We start from the raw sequence: 18376 nt of genomic DNA on the forward strand, positions 1-18376 counted from the left end.
GACCACCTCCTGAAAGTGGGAGGTGTTTGCCAAGAGGGCGGTGCTGAGGAAGCTGCTGCAGGGGAAGTGGTGTTTGCCCCACCCCTTAACTGTCACGTTTCTTCCTGCCACCATGAAGCTCCTCCGCCTGCTGTGCCGCCACAAGACGGCTCTGGGACTCGGTGGCCTGTCTCTCTTTGGCGTGGTGCTCCTCTACTTGGCCAAGTGCACCTCAGAAGGCCTCAAGCCCTCCCACGGCTGGGGGCTGCCTCAGCAGCAGTCTCCTGCCCGGACTGGGGGAGTGAGTGGGCCTCACCCTCCAGCCGCCGCCCCACCTCCTCCTCCCGAGGAGAGCGCCTTCCTGGCTGTGTTGGTAGCCAGCGGCCCCAAATATACAGAGCGACGTAGCATCATCCGCAGCACCTGGCTCTCGGTGGCCGGCCGGGTCCCCAATGGAGACGTCTGGTTCCGTTTTGTGGTGGGCACCGGAGGACTGACCGGGGAGGAGCTCCACACCTTGGAGCTGGAGCAGAGCCGCCATCAGGATCTTCTGCTCCTTCCTGACCTACGAGACTCCTATGAGAACCTGACCTCCAAGGTCCTGGCTATGTTTGTGTGGCTCGACCAGCATCTGGACTTCCGCTTTGTCCTCAAAGCTGATGACGACACATTTGTGCGCTTGGATGTCCTCGTGGAGGAGCTGAGGGCCAAGGAGCCACGCCGCCTCTACTGGGGCTTCTTCTCTGGGCGTGCCCGTGTGAAATCCGGCGGGAAATGGAAAGAGAATGCCTGGCTCCTTTGTGACTACTACCTGCCCTATGCTCTGGGCGGCGGCTACGTGGTTTCAGCTGACCTGGTGCACTACTTGCGCCTCACGCAAGACTATCTCAACATATGGCAAGCTGAAGACGTATCCCTGGGTGCCTGGCTTGCTCCAGTGGATGTGAAGAGAGTTCACGACTCTCGTTTCGACACGGAGTATAAATCGCGGGGCTGCAACAATAAATACATTGTGACTCATAAACAGAGCATTGAGGACATGTTGGAGAAGCATCAGACTCTAGCCAAAGAAGGGAAGCTCTGTAAAGAAGAGATTAAACTCCGACTGTCCTACACGTATGACTGGAGTGTGCCTCCTTCACAGTGCTGCCAGAGGAAAGATGGTATACCTTGAAAACTGTGAGGAAAGACAGTATACCTTGGCAACTGTGCAAATAAGAGGGGAAGGGAACACAACCAGGCAGGAGGAAATCGGTGGTGATGGATGTGTGTCACATTGAAAGCATTCCTCCTCCTGCTGGAACTTTTAAATTATTCCAAGATTTTCCACAGTATGTCAGGCCATATTGCATCACCCTTGCCAGTGTGGCATATGAAGGATATAGGGGAAGAGCATGGAACAAACTACGGGTCTAGAAAAATAGTACCTGAAAGGCAGGAATTGGCAAAAGGAAAAAATTTTATGTATTGTGGGACAAAGAAATGAAGGATTTTAAAGGCTCTTTAAGCTACTGTACTAAGTGTTAGACACAGAGCCGTGGTTTGTTTCCTTTCTTTGAAAGGATAAGTGGGTTTTGGCCAAGGATTCTGGCAAGTTTAAAGTGAAATAATAACAGAAGGGTAACTTGGTCCCTAGCACCAGTGGAGGAGATTACTAGTGTGCTCTATAATGCTGTTCCTAAGCAGAAGGGGCTGCTTTTGTCATTGACAAACCTTTGCACTGGCTATGATGGTGTATTAGAGGTAGGAGATGTCCATTCTAGCAGGAAATGTTCTGACCTTTAAACATTTTTATTATAAGTGGATGGCTTGTGTAACTTCTATCCCTGGAGAGAAATCCCTCAGATCCCTTTCTATGTCAACCTTTGAAAAACCTTTCAAAGGGAGAAACCTTTGAAAATCATTAATCCTACTCGGAGTAGATTCAGTGAAGTTAATTAACATAGCTAACCTGGTTCAGTAATTTCAGTGGGTGTTCTCCAACTTGTATCCAACTAAGTTATACTCAACAATAGACCCACTGAAAATAATGTGCCAAGGTACTTATGTCCAATATTTTCAATGGACCATTACTTTGAGGAAGAACATTTGATGCAACTCTTTAGTTATATTTGGAAGAATAGATTATTAGAAGGAATCCACAATGACAGCCTGGTCTTGACTGAAAATCATGCAGCAGTTGCTGCCAATGTAGTGTAGTGTAGTTTCTGGAATTAAATGCTTCTAGAATTGTTGAGTTGTATCCAACATTAGTCCTACCTGAAGTAGACCCTTCAAAATTAACCAATATGATAAGCTTAGGCCCCTTTATTTCAATGGGTCAACTCTGAGTAGGATTCAGTTGGATACAACCCTTTGTATTGTAGCCAACAATAGTTGTGCGCAGAGTAGACACATTAATTTTTTTTACCTACGTTAGTCATATTCATTGGGTCTACTTTGAGTATGATGTATGATGAATACAGCCTATTACAATTATTTTCCATCTCAGTTATATTATTTGTCAAGAAACGGTGTGTGTCCCTTCTCATGAAATTTGCAACTGTGAGCCAATTAACATACAGTGGAGTGACTTGGCTTTGTACAGATCCCTTCCTTGAATCACTCCCTCTTTGCCTAGTCAGTGAACTGTTCCATAGTTAAGGGGTCGAGAATTGTAAAGAAAGTTGGGATTTTCCAACTGGTATGTTGCGTTCCCTTAGACCAGACCAGCTCTCTCGGGGTCTACCAGTGGGTTAGTTCCTTGAGTGGGTCTTAACCGTCCAATCAATTATTCCTATTCCTGAGTAATTTTCTGGGATGTCACCAGGACAGCCATAGAATTCTCCCTTTTGTGGGGCTGAGAGCTCTCTGTAGTTTATTTCCAAAGCAGTAAAACTCCTGTACTAAAAAACAAAGAGGTAAATTTAGAGCCAGAAAAAGCTTGCAGGCAGATGTAAACATATTTAATTGCCTTGCTTTCGGGGATTCTTTGCACAACATGAGACTTAAGAGGTGGAGAGAATGGGTTGTGACAGCTTCGGAGGTGTGTCAAACGAGAGTAAGGAGCAGTGTGGAGATGGAGTAATTTCATCCACTCCTTTTCCATAATCTAAACCCTACATTTCCTATACATGTCTTGAAAGTACTAATAAGGGAAAAATCTGAGGTATCCATCCTTTGTAGACCCTCCGGACAGAGATGTCGTCCAGGATGCTTAGATCAGGCCTGGAAAATCAGCAGCCCTCCAAATGTTGATGGGCTGTATCCGGCATCATCCTTGACCATTGGCCATATTGGCTAGGGCTGATGGGAGTCCAACAACCGCTGAAGGGCCGTAGGTTCCCCAGCCCTGGTGTTGATCTTCAAAGAAGAAAACTATATGATCCAACCTTGTTCTGAAGTCTGACCTTTGTGAACTGAGCTGAACCGAGCCCACCTGCCTTGAAAGGTGGCCTACCAGCTGCTTGACATTGCTTCCTGCCTTGGTTCTTTTTCCTTGTTCTGCAAAGGTGCAGTTCCTGGTGGTCCAAAATACATGGCTGCCAGACACTGTTCTGTGTCTCGCCAGGCACGCAGGTTTTCTCTTCTGATGCTGACTTCAGGAAAAGTCAGGAACATTTGTCTTCTTTACTCGAAGTTGGTATTGTACGTAATATTATGTGTTTACAATGGTGATAATTTATTTATAAATATTGTAAATGTTCTGTGTATAGTTACAGAGGCTCGGAAACAGCCGCGTGTCAACGGTAATTTTAAATTATTTAAAAGGGAGCGTGTCGACGCTCGTGTAACTATTATCGAAATGCCTTTTCCTACCATACAGCTTATTATTTAAACTCCCCTGGGACTTTTAATCCCAAGCCCTTTCTTGCATGTGTCTCGGGAGCTTGTAAGAACGGTGTAACAATCACTCCTTTTAGCTGAAATATCAATGCTTCTGAAAAACGTTTCTGTGTTCTCGTTTCCATTTTTTTTTAATAAAGAAAAGAGTCCTTTCCCCCTTTCCCATAACTCCCATGCCGTGATTGGATTTTAAGCTTCAGAAGAAATGGAAAATTGCCAAATGAAATGTGACAGTGGAAAGCGAACAGGGGCACTGCTGATGGCTCTGAGGCTTTTTATAGAAAGCTGTGTGGTTGTCAGCTACCTGCGTTTGAAGGATTAGGGCCTGCATTCTGTCGTGTATATAGGCGTGTCGACTTAAAGCAATGGGACTAAGCTAGGGTAGTTGTGTTTTGGCCTGTTTTATTTTATTTTATTTTATTAATGACTACCTAAGCCGTTTTAATGTGTTAATTTATTACAGCGCTACAGCGACACCAGTGTATTTTTAATAGGTTACTTTCTGCTACACTAAACATTTATGCATTGCGAATATTCCGTCAAGTACAGTGCCTGGTTCTGAGTGCCACAAGAGGGGACCTGGAAACAAATTCTTAAAAGGAATGGTTAAAATTGGTCATTTATGAATTGCTTCCTTTGAAGCACCTCAGAGTGGTTTCACAAAACAAGGGAGGGGAAACATACCTTCAAGATATGCATATGTAAAAACAGTTGTATGTGCAAAAGCAATTTAAAACCAATACATACACCGTAACAGTTAATTGCATATGTAAAAACAATTTGAAAGGGCAAGGTAGTGTACTGGAAAATTTGGAAAAGCGGGAGCCCATCATGACAGCTCCATAGCTCCCAAAGAGTCCAAAATATGCAGGCAGCTGGCTGCTTCATTAAACACACACATACCACAAAGCAAAGAGCATTAGTAAATAGCATAATACCCAATTTAGTAGGATCAGTTGACAGTAATAGAATAGCAAGCTGTTCTCATTCCCTGATTTCCACTGCCCCAGGGGTGGGGGCGGTGTTTTTAAACCCGAGGGCCGCATTCACTTCAGGGTAACCTCCTGAGGGCCACATGCCAGGAGTGGGTGGGGCCAGAGGAAAGAGTGGGCGGAGCAATTGATGTGAACTTTATCTTCGCACAATGGGCTAGTTTCCTCCTCTAACCTCCATTCAGGCAAGAGAGGCATTATCAGAGATTTATTTCACAGAATATAAAGCATTTCATAGCACAAAGCCACTGAAATGGTGCACAATAGCATATAAAACCCAAAACAACCATTTCAACAAGCGATAAAAACCATCTCCACAATTCAGGGACGAACGAATGAATTTCAACTGATGTGCAGTTAATATTCCATAAGTGAACTTGGGGAAAGCCTTGATGAAAACGTCCTCAAGGACGCATTCCAGCCAGGCAAAAGCACCTCAAGGGTGAAACATGTGAAATAGTGAGGTAAGTACCCTGGGGAGAGGAGTTGTGGCCTGGAAAGAATTTGAAGAGTCACATAGAGATGCCCAAAGGGCTGTGTTCAGAAGCTGAACGTTGGATGGTTCAGGATAGATAAAGGACTTCTTTATACAGTGCATTGTTCCACTGTGGAACTCACTCCCACAAGAGGTAGTGATGACTACCAACTTGGATGGCTTTAAAAGAGGATTTGAGAAATTCATGGAGAATAGGCATATTGAAGGCTACTAACCATGGTGGGTACGCAATGCCTCCTCGGTTGGAAGAATACCAGTTGCTGGGGTTTCACAGTGTGGGTTTCTCACAAGCTTCTGGCTAGCCATTGTGAGAACAGGATTTTGGATTTCATGGACCATTGGCCTGATCCAGCAGGCTGTTATTAGTCATTCATGGTAAAACACAAAGGCCTTGTCGCCGCATTCACTTGCTAGAGCAAGGAGAGGACCGTGGCATTCCAGCAGGTGATACTACTTCTCCGGCTCTTGAAAAAATCCTCTCTTGCCTTGCTCTCTGCTATGCCACGGCTTGAAACAATTCTCAGCAACGAGATGTCAAAAATATGAAATCCAATTTAGAATGAGAACAATAACAGCCTTGGAAAATGGTGAGTGTTTTAGCTTGGTGTTTTAAGAAATAAGACTCGGTGCCAAGCAGCCAGGATGGAATTTTGTAAGTTTTTGGTAAAAAAAAAAAAAAATGGTACCCTCCTCCTTCCTTTTGAGGTGAGACTAGTCCAGGGACAGGCAGCCTTCATGGTTTATTCTGCTCAGTGCAGGATGGGCAGATGTTTTTGTGCACCTCTCTTGTTCAAACATGACAAAAACCTCCTTGAATTGTCATATTTTTCACTGGACATTACTAAGCATGCTATGAGAAGACCGGTCTGGATTTTTTTCACCATTATCTTGCAATTGGTGAGCGTGACCACAGAAGCCACTTAACAGTTCTTTTTCTGAAAGCTCGGACCTTGCAAAGATGGAGAGGTTTCCTTGGAAGAAACCAGCGATGTGGTGTTCTGCGCTGTGCGTGTTGAAATCTATCAAACTCCCTTGCTAGTTTACAGCGCCGAGCTCGCCAGATGGGAAATCAAGGCTTGTTTATTTCCTGCTTGGTTACAACATCGGGATGAAATGGGTGACATTATGAAAGCTGAGAGCAGCTTAACTTTGCTGGGCTTGAAAAGCAGGGGGGAAAGAACCACATACCCTTTCGTTTCATACAAAGCAGTCTGAATTGTGAGCGCAGTAAAAAAAAAAAAAAAAGTCAATCAAATATGATTATTAATTGGTCAGTTAACCTTCAGATATGCAGAAGCTGAATTTTGGAAGATTCAGGATGGATAAAATAAGGGTCAAGTGCAGAGTTAAAACTATGGAATTCGCCCCATGCAACATAGGAAGCTGACCCCAGGTCTATCTAGTTTAGTGTTGTCTACACTGGCTGGCAGCAGCTCTCTAGGATTCCAAAGTCGGTACATTCCCATCCCTACCTGGGAACTGAACCTGGGACGTTCTGCATGCAGAGCTATGACACCTGGTAGTGATGGCCACCAACTTGGGTGTCTTTGAAATACTATTAGACACTTTCATGGAGAATAAGGCTATAAATGGCTAATCACCACAGGCTGAACTAGGAGCAACTTAGGCCAGATTATATGAACACTTCTGCTGCAGTGGAGAAACTGAGGCAGGTTTTCATTTCCTTTCTAGTTATCTGACATTTACTGGAAGATTTTGTTCCTTTGTCAGTCAACCAGATGTCTCCTGAAGTTAAACAAAAGTATGAAATAGAAAATAATAGAAAGCCACAGCTTTGGCAAAGCCGATTATTAATTAAGGTGACAAGTTAGAGACTCGTGATCATAAACAGCCTGAGAGTTATTACAACCTTCAGATACGTTGCCACCTGTTTGGCGATCAGCAGACCGCCTCAAGGAAGAGACTCAAAAGGGTTTCTTAAGGATCAACCAGGAATTTGCCTTGTAAGTGTGCATTCTCTTAACCTATTGTGGGGGGGAAACTCAGTAGAAGAGCACACGAGAGACTGTTTCGAGCTCATACATCAGGCATAAGGAACCTTTGACCCTCCAGATGTTGATCAGCTTGCACCTCCTGTCATCCCCAGCCATTGGCCATGCTTGCTGGGGCTGATGGGAGCTGTAGTTCAGCACCTTCTGTAGAGCCAAAGGTTCCCCACACCTGCTCTACATAGTTGCAAAGATGGCACCTATCATTGACTGGATTCTTCCGTTGCCTTTCAGATATGATTGAAGTGAGAGTCGAGGCCAACCTTCTGCAGAGAACTTCCTGTCCACCTGCAGTCTACCAGTGTCGGTCAGGCCATTATGGGCTAGGGTGGTCTTCTTCTTCTTCTTCTTCTTCTTCTTCTTCTATATAATATTTATTACATTTTTTCTTTTTTCCTTTATGACAGCCAAATAAAATTTCTTCATCACATATATCTTAGGGCGGTGGTTTTCAGCCATTTTGGCCCAGGATTGTTTTTAACCCAAACATGTGCTTGGGGACTCATTTCTTCATCTTTTACCATATATTTGCCTGGTGGTAGTTCTCCTGTTGTGACCCACCTTGGATCAGGTCCATGAACCACTAAGGGGTCCTAATCCCAGTGGGCTAGGAGATGCCCATAAGCAAACACGCTTCTTCTTTTTCATGGTATACACCTTGGAACAAACGATACAGGGTGTATCAGACTTCCCTGAGATCTTAATGGATAGGGGATAGAACTGATCCTCTATCTAATAAACGTGTCTGCCAATCTCTGGAGACCATGGGAATTGCCTTCCATTGCCTTTGCCCAGCTCTTCCGCGGCCCAAGCATTAATGTTCGACTCACGTTCTCTAATCGTGTTCTCTAATCCTTTATTTTTTGTCAGAGGATCTATGCTTCCCATGTTCCAAGCGCAACGGATCGTTTCACTAAATCTCTGGCGCCAGCCGAGTTGCTTCAAAGGTAGCCTTCGGGAGGCTGGCGTGCAACTCCAGGAGCATCTTAGCAGATCAAATGATGCCGGAGCTTTTAAAAACATGAACAAGAAGAGTTATCTACATGGCACACAGTTTGACCTGTGAAACTCTAGGCGTCCAGTCCTGGGGCTTTTGCAAAGGAGAGTCTGGTGTGCTGTTGCAGACGACAGGAACTCGAAGCTCTTCGTGAGATCTCAGAGAAGAGAGTATAACCCAACGAGTAACGGTGGGACAGGGATGTAAGAAGGAAGGCACCAATTTCTGTCCTGATCTGTGTTCATCACCTGCTGCAGTTCGGCAAAAATCACATTATTCGGCTCACGGTCCACTGTGCTGGAATTAACTGTGTAGTTAATTATAAAGCTACGTTACCATTGGAATAGAATTATTGTGATTTATTAAACTTGTTGGCTGCATTTCTCACAGAGTGACCCTGTACTTCTGGATCCTTTGCTGTCACTTAAGGCTCAGGTGGCCTTGGTTGGGCAGAGTGCCTTCCATCAGCTTCAGCTGGTGGCACAGCTGCACCCCTCTCTAGACCAGGGACAGCCTAACTTCTGTCGTCCGTCCTCTGGCCACCTCTACTTTAGATTCCTGCAATGCATTATACTGGTATGTGGGGCTGCATCTGAAGACAGTTCAGAAACTTCAGCTGGTGCAAAATTCAGCAGCCAGGTTGCTGGCATGATTCAGAGGAGGCCCACTGAGATTAATGTACACAACTAATTCAGGTCCATTCAGTTCAGTGGGTCTACTCTGATTAAAACTTAGCTAGCTACAATCCTGGAGGAGGGCCAAATAAGCGATCAGCAATTATTGCTCCCATTTTCATTCCCATCTGAGTTCTCTAGACATGGATAAGTTATAGCTGATATTAATTTGGGTGCAAGGGGGGGGAGGCCTGGGGGGGCACAGTCACGCAGCCTCCATATTTGCCGTGGCATCTAGTTGTGGCATTAGCTTCCCGCATCTCTCTGCCCATCTAACCGGATTAAAGTTAGTGCTACGTTTTACGTACTCCTGTAAGCATCGCCGAGCTAATTCACATGCGGGGATCTCCATGTGAACAGAAAGTGCTGTGTACTTTAGATCAAGCATCGTCTTCGGGAGGCTAATGCCTTTTGAGAAACATATATTCTAAAAAGCTTAATTGCCCTCTAAAAGCAAAATGCTCAAAGACGTGCGGAGCCGTGTCGTCGGATTTTGAGCATGGTTTAACGGCACGCGATTATGAATTGCCCTGACCCAATTAGGCAAGGTGCATCAGATGCGTGGCAAATTCCGACATATGCACTAAGCGTTTAAAAACAATGGAATGATTTGCTGAAGTGTGGGAGGCAAATCACGGTTTAATAAATAGGAGCCCGGGGTTGGGGGAGGGGGGAGAGAGACAGAACCCCTCCAAAGTGTGCATTAATAATTCAGAAGCACTTTACTATCTGGGGATTGGATGTAACCTGCTTTCTGCTTGCATAAGGGGGGGAAAAAGATGCAGGAGCTTTTAGCAGAACCCTTCCGCTTTCCATTCACTCATCACAAAGGCTAGAATTGCCGCCGCCACCCCACCACCCCAATGCAATGTACCTGCGTAAACTGCTGGAATTCTGTTCTCACGCAGCCAAACAGAATCATAGAATCGCAGAATTGGAAGGGGCAATTGTAGAATTGTAAAGTTGGTGGCTACTGCCCCACATTTTGTGGGAATGAATTCTGGGGGTGCTCTGTGTGATCCATTGTAAGAAGTGAGCTGCTTCACAGTATCTGTATTTCCGTTCATGCAACAGCAGGCTCTCTGATAGTGGCCATTTGTAAGAGGGAACGCGGCAACCATAACAACAACAACAACTTTATTATTTATAACCTGCCCATCCAGCTGGGCTGCCCCAGCCACTCTGGGCGGCCTACAACACATACAAAATCATAATAAAACACCAAACATAAAAAACTGCCGAGAAGGCCCTCTGCCTGGTTCCCTGTAACCTCATTTCTCATAGTGAGCCACCCTGGACCCAGAATTGACCTGCATCTCCATGGGCAGCTGTGAGCCTACCTGTTGCAAGAGGCCCAAAGGCCAGTCTAGTCCTGTTCTACCACTAGCCAAGCCGATGCCTCAGGCAAGCAGGATTCGAGCACAAACGGGAAGCTTTTGATAGCACATTCGCCAACCTAGCTTGACGAGGCTGGCCCAGAGACACTGAATACTTCGCTGCCCAGGAAGATGCTGCAAGCTGCAGTGCTGAAGGCTCACCACGTGGGGTCACTGCACACACAGAATCAAAGGTTCCCAGTCCCAGCCTTCCTTTGGCTGTGGAGTTCGCCTAAAGGTAAAGGTAAAGGGACCCCTGACCATTAGGTCCAGTTGTGGATGACTCGCTTTACTGGCCAGGGGAGCTGGCATACAGCTTCCAGGTCATGTGGCCAGCATGACTAAGCCGCTTCTGGCGAACCAGAGCAGAGCACAGAAACGCATTTAACCTTCCCACTGGAGCGGTACCTATTTTATCTACTTGCACTTTGACGTGCTTTCGAACTGCTAGGTTGGCAGGAGCAGGGACCGAGCAATGGGAGCTCACCCTGTCGCGGGGATTCGATCCGCCGACCTTCTGATCGGCAAGCCCTAGGCTCTGTGGCTTAACCCACAGCGCCACCCGTGTCCCGCGGAGTTCGCCTAGCGACACCTTGTTCTGCCTCTTTCTTACCTGCCTGGCAAATGATGCTACCACTGGTCCAGCTTAGCCAAGTGTTGCCTGCTGGCAGTAACTGAGCATAACCTAAGGAGAGCCTCGCTGGATCAAGCCAAAAAACGTATCCTACTCTCATGGTGACCAATCAGATGCCTCTAGGAAGCCCACAAGCAGGACTGGAGTGCGAGAGCAACTCTTCCCATTGGTGATCCCCAGCAACTGGTATTCTGTAGCATCCTGCCTCCGACAATGGAGGAAAAACATAACCAGGGTGGCTAGCAGCCACTGATAGCTCTATCCTGCTTGGGTTTGTCTAATGTTTTTGGACTACAATTCCCATCATCCCTGACCACAGGTCCCGCTAGCTAGGAATGATGGGAGTTGTAGTCCAACAACAGCCAGAGACCCAGGCTTGGGAAACCCTGGTCTAATCCTCTCTTAAAGCCACCCAAGTTGGGTAATTAAGAATCCCACCTGCAATGAGCTTTTATTTTCAGAACGAAGCTAGCTTTTCAATAAGCGCTTTTCAGGGGCAAAATACATGCCATGGACCTAGATTGTGCATAAACTACATGGAGGTGTTGGAGGCTGAACATGGGGTATTCTGCATGCAAAGCTATGTGCTTGTTGCTTGTTTGCTGCGTTTATATCCCACCCTTTTCTACAAAGGAGCTCAAGGTGGCATGCATGGTTCTCCCCTTTTCTCAGTCCCCCATGAGGTAGGTCATGCTGAGAGGCAGCGGCTGGCCCACGGTCACCCAGTGAGCTTCATGGCCGAGTGGGGATTCGAACCCTGGTCTTGCAGGTCCTAGTCCGGCACTCTAACCCCTGCGCCACACTGGTGGCGTGCTCAGCCACCGTTCTGGCTCCTCCCTAAGGGCACACCCTTGAGGCTCACGCACATAAATAACTGCAAAGCAATTTGCGCACTAAGTCTGCCACTGGGCCAATGTTATACCCAGCCACGCTAATTGAATTTGAGCGTTCGTATCCTTTTCCGAGTGCATAACCAGGGGAATAAGCACGGTTCCCAGAGACGCAACTGTAACGTACACCAGAAAGCCCAAGGATAATATCTGAGAAGTAACTAAGTACACCCTCGCAAGCGAGCTGCGTTACCCCAGGGCTGAGGAGACACAGCTCGGCCGGCATGTAGGCGGGGAAGAAAGCAAATACCTATGATTTCCTCTTTGCATTTGGATACGGATGAAAGCATCCTCTGCTCCTCGAGGTAGCTTTGCAACCTTCTCTCTCCCCCCCCCCACACGCCTGTCCTCCCCTTCTTTTCAAGGACTAAGGTTAAAGGAAGGATAAGGGAGTCGGCTTTCCAAATCTCCCCACCGCATCTCTCTTTTTCTGGGTTTGGCACATGTTTCGGTTTTCTTTTTTTCAAAACCAACCTTTGCTAGAAGGCACCATGAATTATGCATGAGCAGCGCGGTCCCACATACTGCCAGCCAGAACTCGGATACGATGCCTTGTTTGCTTATTGCTTCCTTCCCTTTTCAGGCACCAGGCGAGGGGGCCCACGAGGAAACTGCCAGTCTGCCTGGCCGGCTGCCCGTACTGAGCCTCTCCGTAAACTGGCTGGGCTGTATCCGACTTGGGCTGCTTGCACACAACATTTTACACTGGAACCAATGGAGGCGTCATATTTGTTGTTGTTGTGTGTGTCTACATAGTCCTCGCACAGTCTGGATCAGTGGTTCCCAAAGTGGGTGGGACCACTCCCTTGGGGTGGGGGGTGGGGTGGAATTACCTGGGGGGACACAAGGGGGAGGCAGGGGGTGCTGGAGGTATGAATGGCTTCGAAAAGCTGGTTTCTCTGGATCATCAATTCTGTTGAATTAAGCTAAATAGTTTCAACTGGATTTTGGATAAATGGGCAACTCATTGCTCCTGCTTTGAATTTTTTTATCTTCCTTGGTTAGTTGTGCAAGCTGCAATGCTGAATAATGCTTTTTATAGGGTAGGGGCCAGTGAGGATAAGTTTATGGAACCAAGTGGAGGGTAGTTCCAAAAGCTGTGGGAACCACTGATCTAGATCCATTGCATAAATATTTTTTTTTGCCCCTGAAAAGTGCTTCTTGAGAACGCACCCCCCCCCTCGAAAACAAAAAGCTCATTGCAGAGGGAGATGCTACATTAACCCAGACCGTACCGTTCAAAGACAGTGGAAACCATTTTTGTGTTATAGCAAAGAGGGAAAAGTCATGAGCCACAATTTTGGGTCTTAATTTCCCGGCAGCCAATGCCAATAGGGAAATGGGCAAAGTGACATTATTTTCCTTGCTCAACAGCAAAAAGCACGCGAGCTCAGCTGATGGAACCATTCTTTTCCTGTGGCTAAACTGAGACAGGTATTTTTCATGAAGATATTTGGATAGAAGACCCAGAGTAATGCAGCGGGCAGTGGCATCTGTAATCGTTTGAAAGCAGCTGTGGGCAGATGGCGAATGGGGGTACCGACACCTGCCCAAGGATGTTATGGATCACAATCACCACTTCTAACTTCATCCAGCTGGGGCATGCATTGCAGGAGGTAGGACTAGATGGCCTTTGGGGTGCCCTTCCAACTGTACAAATCTATGATTCAATATGCAGGGAGGGAAAGGCACGAATAACCCACTTAAGGGGAGAACGGGCAAATGGTTGTCAAGCAGCTACACCCACCACTTGAGGGTGGCAGGATCCAGAATCGATCTAGATTGAAAGTAGCGGATTGAGGGTGAGCCTACATGATCCCCGTTTGAGAAGAACTGGGGAGGGGGGGGGAATGGCTTAGTGTGTACTCATCCTGCGTTTGATTTGAGAGTAGGCCCACTGAAAGTTGGTCATGCCCGTTAATTTCAGTGAGTCTACTGAAATGCATTCATTAAATTTAAATCCCACCCTTCCAAAGGAGCCCAAAGTTGCAAAGCTATCCACATTTTTTAAAAAAAACAAGCGAGAAAACAGAACTTCTGATCCAAAAGTCTTCCTTTTTTTTAAAATGCAACTTTATTTTGTTATCATATGTGCCATATTTTACAGAGTTATACATTAACTATTACATATATAAATAAAAATAAAACCAAACGTAAATACTTTCTACTGTATACGCGTCTTTTGTTATTTTCCCTAACCAGTATTCATTTCTATATAATTCTATATACATCTATACTACTGCAGATTAATCCAAATTTATACATTATCGGTCATGAATAGCTTATCTTCTGCATGAAACATAGCAGAACATAACAAAGAAAAATATACAAAAAAAGAAAAATTAAAATTAAATTAACCCCCCCACGCACATTCCAAAATTAAAAATCAGTATCTACAAATTTTCCTATCTTTCTCGACTTCCAATCAAACCCAACCGTATATTTCGCTCTTTCTTATGAGTGAATTTCAACCTGTCCACATATCCTCAATTAAATTTTTTTCAACTACCTTTTCAACCATTACCCTATTTTCTCCTATCTCCTTGCTTCTGTTTCCTGGGCTACTGGAATGCTGGCATGACTATCCGACCCTTACTATATTTCTGAACATATATTATATATCTGGACCAATTTTCTTGAAATTTTTGTTTTGATCCCCCCCTCAAATTGTTGGTTAATTGGGCCATTTCCAAAAGTCTTCCTTGCCCAGTTGAATCCGGATGCCTCGCAAAAGCCTCTTGGGATAAACGAATGGAGGTTTGCCTGTGAATACATGTACTAAAGATCGCCGCACCCCGCTTGCTCTCTAACGTGGCTAGCAACCATCTTATACCCTTCTAGGCTCTAGAGGCAATCTTCGAGCTCCGCGGGGACTCCCAGTTATACCAGTTACAAGATCAGCACTCCGTTTGGCTTTCAATAATTCAGCGGAAGATTAAACTTTCATGCCGCCATCCCCAGCAACACCCCAGAGAGGCAGGGGAGTTCCCTTTATTCATTAATCCGAAAATTATTATTGGTTTTAATTAAACACACAGCTATTCCTTTTATTGCAGAGGGAGCTGGGGGCCCTGGCAAATTAAGCAATTGGAAGTGATAACATGATTAATCTGCGACCAGGGCGGAAGGCGGGGGGGGGAAGAGGGGGGAGAGAGAGAGAAAAGGAGGAAGTTGCACAGCTGGGTGGCTGTGGTGGGCCAGGCCTAGAAACACAGCAGGATGTCACAGTGGGGTCTTATCAACCCCCCCCCCAATGTAAACTGGGTAATATGCGAAATTCTGCGGTGGTGGAGCTCTTCTGGCTGTGATTGGCTGAGCTTTCCTGACGTCACAGAAGGGAGTGGCCATTACTCGAGCTGTTCCGACCCTAGAGACAAAAGGCAAAGTGGGATCGTTAAAGATGGAAGGGGAAATGGCAACTAAATGAGAAATGGAAGGCAGGGAGGAAATGATAGTAAGATGGACCAACGCCTGGCAAAGAAGAGTGGGTGGGTGGGGGGACACACAGGAGGATGCAGTACAAGGTGGGTGGGAGGAACAGAAAAGGCTGGCCCGCAATGGTCAGCAGTGCACACACTTTGTTTGCCGAAGAGCCCAGGCTCCCAGGGACTTGGCAACTCCAGTTACAGCCTGCAACCCTGGAGACCCACTGCTAGTCTGTGCAGACAGTACTGTGCTTCGATGGACCAGTGCTTTGATTCGGGATAAGACAACTTCCCATGTTCCTAGGATCCAAGCTACAAGCCCTGGCCCCACCCTGCAAGAATCCTCAGAATCGTACTCTTGTTAAGGGTGTTGGGAGTTGTAGCTCTGCGAAGGGCAAACTAAAGTTCCCTGGGTTCTTGGGGAGAAGTCATGCACCTTAAATGCACGGTGTGTACACCAGTACATAAGAAGAGCATGCCGGATCAGGCCAAAGGACCATCTAAATCCAGCCTCCTGTTTTCACAGTGGCCGACCAGATGCCCCGATGGGAAGCTCAAAAGCAGGAGACGTCTCCCTAACCAGTGTTCAGGAGAAGTAGCACATTTGACAGCAGAGGCAGAGCACAGCCATAATGGCTGGTGGCCATTGAGAGCCTTCTCTGTGAATTTCTCCCAGGTTGGTGGCCATCACTGCTTCCTGTGGGAGTGAGTTCCATAGTTTAATGATTAATAAGTCCTTTCTTTTATATCTCCTGAGTCTTCCAACATTCAACTTCCCAGATGTCCACAAGTTCTAGCATGATGAGAGAGAGCTGAGAACTTTTCTCTAGACACTTTCTCCGGGCCATTTTATAAATGTCTGTGGGCGTGATCCAAGTCTCCAGCGCTCTTTTCTCCTGAGGAAACTGACCGGCTGCTCCTTGGGATCATCCTGTGGCTCTGACAAGGCTGCAGAAAGATCTCTTTGCCATTTAGAAAGAGCTCTCTGCACTTCTACCCCACTGCTTTAAAACACAGCTCTGAGAAGTTTATGAAAAAGACCTCGTGGCCTTTAGAAACTGGCAAGAGGGAACGGGGGGGACGCCTGCCGGTTCTTCGGTGTTGAAGCGTTGTATAAGTTGAAAGAGCGGTTGTTACCTTATTACAATAAGAATCCCAGCTGGGTCCCATAAAACCACACCGAAGGCACGCTCCCAGGGTGAAGATGAAGTTTATGGGATGTGAAGACGGGTTAGGGCAACGGGAAGCCTTAACAACGGGGATCTGGTTTCTTAGAAATAACAGGTCACCAGAGGAGGCTAAGAGCGGCTCGTCCCTCTGCAATCGCTGCAGATAAGATCAGCTCGTGGCTGGTGTTCTCCGTGAGGCCCAGACACTGAGGGTTGCGGGGCAGCAGAAATAAATTCTTAAAAGCTGAGACAAATTAAGTGCAGCAGTTAGAAAATGCTGACGGGCCCCTCTCCTCCCCGCTCGGTCCTATCCAGGCGTAGGAAATGAATATATGGGGAGGGGGGGAACCTCCCAAAGTTGAGCCATCCTATTCCAAAAGGGTTGGGGGTCACTGGAGAAGACAGCGAGACGTCTCCCTTTGGGTGGAAGTCAGAGGTCTGCAGACACAGAGGAGAAGCTTAATGGGGTGCCAAGATGGTTTCTGTCGCTGTCCGGCAGATGTGTTACATAAGAGTTTCACACGTGCTCACACAAACCTTCCCTGAACAGTTGGAGATTTCGGAGACGAAGGGTTGTAGTGATGGTGCACTGGTCAGAGTGTGGGATTTGGGCCTGGGAGACCAGGGTTCAAATTCTGGATGAGCCAGTGTGGTGTAGTGGTTAAGAGTGGTAGACTCGTAATCTGGGGAACCGGGTTCGTGTCTCCACTCCTCCACATGCAGCTGCTGAGTGACCTTGGGCTAGTCACACTTCTTTGAAGTCTCTCAGCCCCACTCACCTCACAGAGTGTTTGTTGTGGGGGAGGAAGGGAAAGGAGAATGTTAGCCGCTTTGAGACTCCTTCGGGTAGTGAAAAGCGGGATATCAAATCCAAACTCTTCTTCTTGGGCCGGTCACAGTCCCTCAGCCTAGCCCACCTCACAGCGTTGCTGTGAGGATAAATTGGGGACTAAGAGACCCCTGAGCTCAATGGGAAGCTGGGATATAAATGTAACAAATACATAAAAACAAATACTCAAGAGGAGGTCCGTTCACGTATATTAATGACCCTAAGTTAGTCATGTCCATTCAATCCAATGGGTCTACTCTGTGTAGGGCTAGCATTGCATGTAGCTCATTGAAAGGAACGGAGTGGTGTTAGTCATGGTCATTCATTTCAATGGGTTTCCTCTGAGTAGGACTAACGTTAGATCTGTTTTCTTGCGTTTCTTTGTGAAATCCAGCCTGATGAGAAGTTCAGGAGAACCTGAGGGCTTGTTTGTGATGGTAGTGATGATGGTGATTTAAGTAATATGCCACTAAGGACCAATGTAGGCTTTTAAGCTATTGAGCTCAGTGGCAGAACATCAGAAAGACCTCCACTGGTGATTGTTTTGCCTCTGGTTCAGTTTGGATCCTGGAGATGTCCCACCTGGTGAACATTCCTGCTTTCATCCCATGTCGTTTCTTGAGAGCTTGTTTCTTATGTTACAATTTGCCCCATGTTGGATCTTTGGTCATGAGCGGAAGGGCTGCTGATGCAACAATCTAGCTGACACTGAACAGATTTTAGCCTGCTCAGTGCCAGGTAGGACTCAGGGAAGGAATTCAGTTCTGTTTGTATTTTAACGTGAATCTACCCCATATGCCCTTGCCCCAAGCTGCAGGCAAACTGAAACACAACCTCTTCTTTGAAACTTCTCTGAATTTTGTAGTGCAGTGCTCAGGCCATGTAAAAGTTCAAAAATCCACATGTCCGTGAAAATTGCACACAAGAAAAATGTGCCGATCTGGAAAGATTGCGCACAAAAATACAGCTATAAAGAGAAATGTGCACTTAAATGATGGTGAACTTCCATGAAGAGGCAGACAAAAAGACAGACAGATCTTCACAAACGGGTCCAGAAATGTGGAGAACCAACAACAGAAAC

General features: G+C 46.4%; 1 protein-coding gene across 1 annotated transcript; it reads left to right on the forward strand.

The window, feature by feature from the left end:
* Positions 1–6: 6 nt before the first annotated feature.
* B3GALT6 (beta-1,3-galactosyltransferase 6) lies at positions 7–2424 on the forward strand. The gene has a single exon (XM_033156301.1). It carries the CDS (start codon positions 113–115, stop codon positions 1151–1153), a length of 1041 nt encoding a protein of 346 aa, XP_033012192.1. The 5' UTR covers positions 7–112; the 3' UTR covers positions 1154–2424.
* Positions 2425–18376: the final 15952 nt, after the last annotated feature.

The sequence above is a fragment of the Lacerta agilis genome, chromosome 8, assembly GCF_009819535.1.
Source record: "Lacerta agilis isolate rLacAgi1 chromosome 8, rLacAgi1.pri, whole genome shotgun sequence".
Classification (NCBI taxonomy): Eukaryota; Metazoa; Chordata; class Lepidosauria; order Squamata; family Lacertidae; genus Lacerta; species Lacerta agilis.